The sequence below is a fragment of the Esox lucius genome, chromosome 8, assembly GCF_011004845.1.
Source record: "Esox lucius isolate fEsoLuc1 chromosome 8, fEsoLuc1.pri, whole genome shotgun sequence".
Lineage (NCBI taxonomy): Eukaryota > Metazoa > Chordata > Actinopteri > Esociformes > Esocidae > Esox > Esox lucius.
The window spans coordinates 38,746,152-38,751,866 of record NC_047576.1 but is presented as its reverse complement, the minus strand read 5'-3'; the positions used below and the strand labels follow the sequence as shown (position 1 = coordinate 38,751,866).

At 40.7% G+C, this 5,715-nt stretch overlaps 1 protein-coding gene across 2 annotated transcripts; it reads left to right on the top strand.

The window, feature by feature from the left end:
* The first annotated feature begins 413 nt into the window (after nt 1-413).
* LOC114839621 lies at nt 414-4,789 on the top strand. Of its 2 annotated transcripts, XM_029121444.2 has the most exons (8): nt 414-913; nt 1,158-1,747; nt 1,939-2,118; nt 2,494-2,634; nt 2,902-2,956; nt 3,131-3,284; nt 3,774-3,852; nt 4,312-4,392. In XM_029121444.2, exons 1-8 carry the CDS (start codon nt 712-714, stop codon nt 4,351-4,353), a joined length of 1,443 nt encoding a protein of 480 aa, XP_028977277.1. In that variant the 5' UTR covers nt 414-711; the 3' UTR covers nt 4,354-4,392. The 2 variants fall into 2 exon arrangements, with proteins under 2 accessions (XP_028977277.1, XP_028977278.1); XM_029121445.2 differs by lacking the exon at nt 3,774-3,852 and having other exon boundaries at nt 4,312-4,789.
* The last annotated feature ends 926 nt before the right edge of the window (nt 4,790-5,715 follow it).

Below are 5,715 nucleotides of genomic sequence, written 5' to 3'. Positions count from 1 at the left end.
GCTCTCAGAGTCGCAGATTGCTTTCATGAAGGGACTGATTGAACTGTATGTGGAATTGAGGCAAGAGTTATTTCCAAGAGTTCAACTTAGACCGAAACACCACTATCTGCTTCACTATGCACACCTGACTTTACAATTTGGCCCACTCATATATACTTGGACAATGCGCTTTGAATCAAAACATTCTTATTTTAAAAGGTGCATTAGGGCAAGTAAGAACTTCATAAATGTAACCAAGTCTCTGGCTGAACGGCACCAGTTGCTTCAGGCTTATCAGTCTTGTGGTACCTTGTTTAGTCCCCAGGTTCATGTCTCAGACTCAACACGGTTCTATCCAGAGCTCTATGACCAGAACATAAAGACAGTGGTTGAAGAATTTGATTTGAACTCAAGTAACTCAGTTGTCACAGAGAGAGTGCAGGTTAAAGGCACTACATATGCAAATGGAATGCTAGTCTTACTGAGCTATGCCAAAGGCCAACTGCAGTTAGGACAAATAGCAAGCATTTTTGTAAAAAATGAAACTACTGTCCTACTTTTGCTTCGGGGGAAAACTGCCAGCTGGGTACCTGAGCTTGGACTCTATGAAATTGATGAAAATGCTTCTGACCTGTTCAGTTGCCATGATTTGAACAAAATTGATGATTATCATCCACTTTATTCTTACCAGAGAGGTACTCGGTGGCTCATTCCTCTTAAACACACACCAACATGGAACTTGTGAAAAACTATGTCAAGAAAGCAATGCCATCGCTCAGTAGCGATCAGATGGATACACTAATGGCTAAACTGGAGGAATTAGGAGTTCTCTCTGTAGATGACCTGAGCCTTGTGGACCCGGAGGACATTAAAGACACTCTGCCATTCATTCAGTGCAAAAGATTCGTCAGAGCTGTCAAAGCATTGGAAGCAGGTGAGTTTTTTCCCCTCTTTTTTAATGCAAGTTTTCTGAGACTAAAAAGGTTTATTCAAAAAATGCAAAAAAAAGTTTGCCATCAGCTGTACATGGCAATAACTACCCTATAATTGGTTTTCGTAATTAGGTCCATTTGTATTCCTGGTGGACCCAAACTGGACATTGAGGACCAATGTATTAATTGATTCGTAACAATCGTGATGTGTTTAATTTATGGAGATGTGTGTCATGTCATCCATAGATTCACAAGCTCCACCGCAGTTTACCAGGCCTGGCCCCTCATCAACACCTGAGCCACAGAGGTTACAGCTGCCCTCAACACCACCTGAGACAGCCGACTCCCCATCCCAAGACACATATTCTGTTCCATGGCACAAATTTCCCTCAAAAGTCATGGATGACTTGCGTGAAAAGAAGTACATAATGGGGAAAGACAGACGAGAGATGGTTCGGATCGTCGCTGAAGATTACCTCCACAAACACCCAGGAAGACCTGGTAGACAAAAGCTGAGGGAACTCGCCAGTATGATTGTAGGACAATATCCTGCCTCCTTCAAGCTGACAGAGCCATTTGGAAACGAACCTTTTGCAAAAGATGGTTCTGAAACTGTCTTTCGTCAGCTGGAACACAGAATTGAAAATATGAAGAGGCCACAAAGCTCACTGAGGAGGCGAGCAGGGGGTGAAAATTCAACAAAGAAAAGGCCCAGGAATTCAGATCTGTATGGATGTGTGGCGTGGGATCCAATCATTGAGGGGACTGTGTGTAGAGAAGACCTGCTGTCTAAACGAGATGACTTGAAACGTGCCTTTCAAACCCGGGATCTTCAGGTGGGTCTGCAATCATCCATTATTTTCTTGTGTTGTAAGGACACGTGAAATTGTAGGACACATTGTGAAATTGTAGATCGTGGGACATCACTACGCCCATAGTCTATGGAAATTGATACCCTGTTTTATTATTTTAATTGGTTAGTTTGACTAACTGTTCGACTGTTTGACTAACTGCCTCATATCTTTAGGAGTCATCTGTTCGAAAATTGATGACTGAAACATATCCCATTCAGCGTGAAATCCTCAACGATGCTGATACCCCTATTGGCGTTGTAAAGGACGAGTGGCCGTTCCTGTTTGAAGTTCCTCACCTGTTTGATCATGCATCTAAACTTCTTGGCTTCTCTGTACAAAACAAGCTGGCACAGGTGTGTTGTTACTGTTATTATTATGATTGTGCTGTGCTGCTCCATATGGAGAGAATTTTGTCTTTATTAATCAATAAAAAAAAGATTTGCAACCAAAAAGAGTTGAGACTAAAAAAGATAAACTGGCAACCAATCAAATAGAATAAATTTGATGAACAATCAAATAAAATAGATTTGAGACCAAAAATCAGGAAGTGGCAACCAAAAAAGCAGAACATTTGAGATCAAAACAGAACAGGTTGCAAATGAAAATGAAATAATTCGAATTTTGTTTTTTTCAAAATTCTCTTCATAGCTGCATTTTTTGGAGGCCAAACGAAAATGAGTGTTCGTCTTATGTACCTGTACAAAATTAACACCTTGAACCTTGAACAGGAACTTTCCAAAAAAGAAAAGGGGATCAATGACTTCCTTGACTCCAAAGGGATGAAGATGGGCGAAGGTCCAATACAGCTCATCTGTGGCATTGCAAAATACTTCAAGGAAGACTCTTATAAACTCTTCGACAAAAAAGAGGTAGATGTTTTAAATTTTAAACTGTGTGCAAGATACTTATTTGCATCCAGTGGTGAACCAAGTAACCAATCATAGTATGAAGTATAGATTCCCCTAATTGTGCTGCTGATATTCTCTAAAAACTCTCTCTCTATAAACTATTTACATTAATGTCTGTGCTTAATGGCTACCTCTGTCTGATGAAGACACTAGCAGATAGTCAATTTAACAGCAGGTTTGTGTGCACTGGAAACATTAATTAATTTGTCATGTCTGTCACCAAAACAGATCTCTGCAGATCCTGAAGTCGAACTCCCAGTGACCCCATGCATCCTAGTCAGAGGTTTGTAGTTAAATATTTTTTGTATCTCAGCGAGCTGTTTTATAAGCTGTTGTTTTGTCGTATTTATTAAAGAAATGTTTTGCATGCCTTAAAATATAGGATTATTTTTTTTTTGTACATGGTGCTCAGAATTGTTATTTTTTTTCTTTATCTTTTTTTTTATATGTGTTTAAGGTGACCAGCAATTCAGGATTGCTCTTGATGGGTTACTTGTCAATGACCACATCACCTCTCCCATTGTGGCCTTGAGCTACGTCTTCTCCATGTTTTATGTCTGCAACATCCAATACCCACCGGAGATGGCTTTTACTCTCGAATTCATGCAGAGGTAAGCACTCATTGTTTGGAAATACTTTGAATGTCACAGTTGCTCCACTCCATGTTTGAGTAACCCCCAGGACAGTCCGTGTTCAAATGTGCTGTTACACCTTTTGATAGGACGATGTCAACTGTGTTTTCTATCCCCTTCTGTGTTCTGTGCATTTATAATATCCCTGCACACATGTTGAGGATGCATGCTGTCATGTGTTGATGATAAGCAGACTTCTCGCCCTTGCAAACATTTCTGTATATGCGCAGTGTGAATGCATGTGTCTTGAAAAGACAAAGGAATAGATAAGCTTAGCCACTGGCACCAGCACCACAACAACATTGGGTACTAGACAGATGGTCAACTAGAATGATAGAGAGGTTCACACACAGGGGCATATTGAAGAAAACAAATGTATGATTTTATTGAACTGCTCCACTCCTGTCAAGCCACACTACATGTGCAAACTTTGTCTGCATCTCACAATTATTATTATTTTTTTCTCAGAGTTTTCTTTGGGATCAATCCTGAGCGAGGCTCCAAGGCAGAGAAGAAGGGGAAGAAACGGCACTTCATTCCTCCACAGGTGTGCAAGCTGGTTTCTCAGCTGAAGGAATTTGAATGCAAGCAGAAGGAATCTGAGTGGGCCATTTGAGCTGTTCTCAAAGCTCAGAAAATACCTTTTTGGACTGAATGTACACACACACACACACACACACACACACACACATACACACACAGGCAAATCCAGTATTATGTGAGTTCAGATGTTTTAACTAAATGCCCACAACACACATGCTGCAGTTTCAAATTCCCCATGTTAAGGGGGAGGGAAAGTGGGCGATATTTGTCATTCCAAGTAGAGCTTTGCCTGTTAATGTGGAGTTGGAGGTGTAAGTTTTAAGTTTTATTTTTTTGCAGAAATCTCTTTATGGCATGTTGCACAGAGTCATCCTTCTAACGCCATGGTTGTTATTGCTGCACTGATGTTTTATAGAAAAATTGTATAATGTAATACTTCTAATGTTCTATTTGGTTTTTGTAGAAAGGTCAGACACTGGTTGCAGAGCTCTGCCTGTCGGTGTGATATGTGGAGTTGGAGGTGTAGGTTTCTGCATCCTCCTGGAGGGGGCTCCTCATTTTGCACTGACAGGTGAGACAGCAACAGCAATGCTGGCAGTTGTATTGTCTTATTTTGTCAATGTCTTTAACAAATACAATTGTTATTAATGCCTGTCAGCCTGTGGGTGCTAAAAAGTTGCTAGATTTGGCAGCTCCCTGTTAAAGGACATGGCTGTAGTTCTTTGAGAGAACAGCTGGTTTATGTATGTAAAATTGCTCTGAATGTGAAGGTGATGTTCTGAATGTTTTAATGGTTGTAATGTAAATATTGCAATTCATTCACCACAAAAAGTGCAATCACTTTAAAGCACTGGCAGCTGTTAAAGGAAATAAATAATTATTGTGATTCTACATTTGTGCTTTATTGATGATAAATGGTATAGAGAACTGTACGGAATTTACCTTTTTGGGATGACTGAAGTATCCGTAAATGGTACGGATTGAGTACTTTAATAATACGAAATATTCCATTTTAGGTTTGATGGAAGTGTCCGTAATTGGTAAAGAAAAAGTCAGGTAAATCTACGGAAATAACTGTTATAGGGTTTACGGAATTGTCCGTACAATAACGCAAATATTTACGGAAAATACAGAATTTTCCATTTTAGGTTTGACGGAAGTGTCCGTCAATGGTACAGAAAAACTCAGGTAAATCTACGGAAATATCCGTTTTAAGGTTTACGGAAGTGCCCGTACAATAACGGAAAAAGTGCTGGTAATTAATTACCAGCACTTTTTCCGTTTTTTAACTGAACTTTTTTTGACAGTGTAGTTAAGGAGCAGGGAATGCGTAAACTTAAAGCCACTCTCAATTGGACTTGCATGGCCGACCAGGCCTTCATTTTGCTGAAACAACAACTAGCCACCGCAGCTGATTTGGCAATTCCCAACTACACAAAACCTTTTTTTTTTTTTTTTTCTAGATGTTTCTGAAACAGGTCGAGTCACGAACGGGGTCCTGTTTCAGAAAAAAGGGGGAGAAGGACTTGAGAGAGACGAGCTAGTGAGACATCAAAAGGGGGCTTCCCCACAAGAGAAAACAATTTGGCAACAGAGAGGAGCAACAGAGACGAGCGGGCTCTGGAGAGGGCCAGACGGTAGAGTAATACTTCCACCAGCCATGCAGGGAGATGAATTTGCAGAAGCCCACGGGTTGGGCCATGTAGGGCCAGCACAGATGTTGAGGAACTTGTGCCATTGGTGGCACCCGTTTATGGTAGACATGGTACGTAACTACACTAGGACATGCACCATCTGCACACACCACAACCCAAAACCGACGATCAAACCTGTGATGGGGGCATTCCCCATGACAACGAGACCTGGA

What these genes read in the sequence shown, in the direction of transcription:
- LOC114839621 (XM_029121444.2), top strand. Translation starts at nt 712, where the DNA reads ATGGAACTTGTGAAAAACTATGTCAAGAAAGCAATGCCATCGCTCAGT. An exon ending in TACAAAACAAGCTGGCACAG is followed by an intron (nt 2,119 to 2,493) that starts GTGTGTTGTTAC and finishes AACCTTGAACAG; the next exon opens with GAACTTTCCAAAAAAGAAAA. An exon ending in CCCATGCATCCTAGTCAGAG is followed by an intron (nt 2,957 to 3,130) that starts GTTTGTAGTTAA and finishes TATGTGTTTAAG; the next exon opens with GTGACCAGCAATTCAGGATT.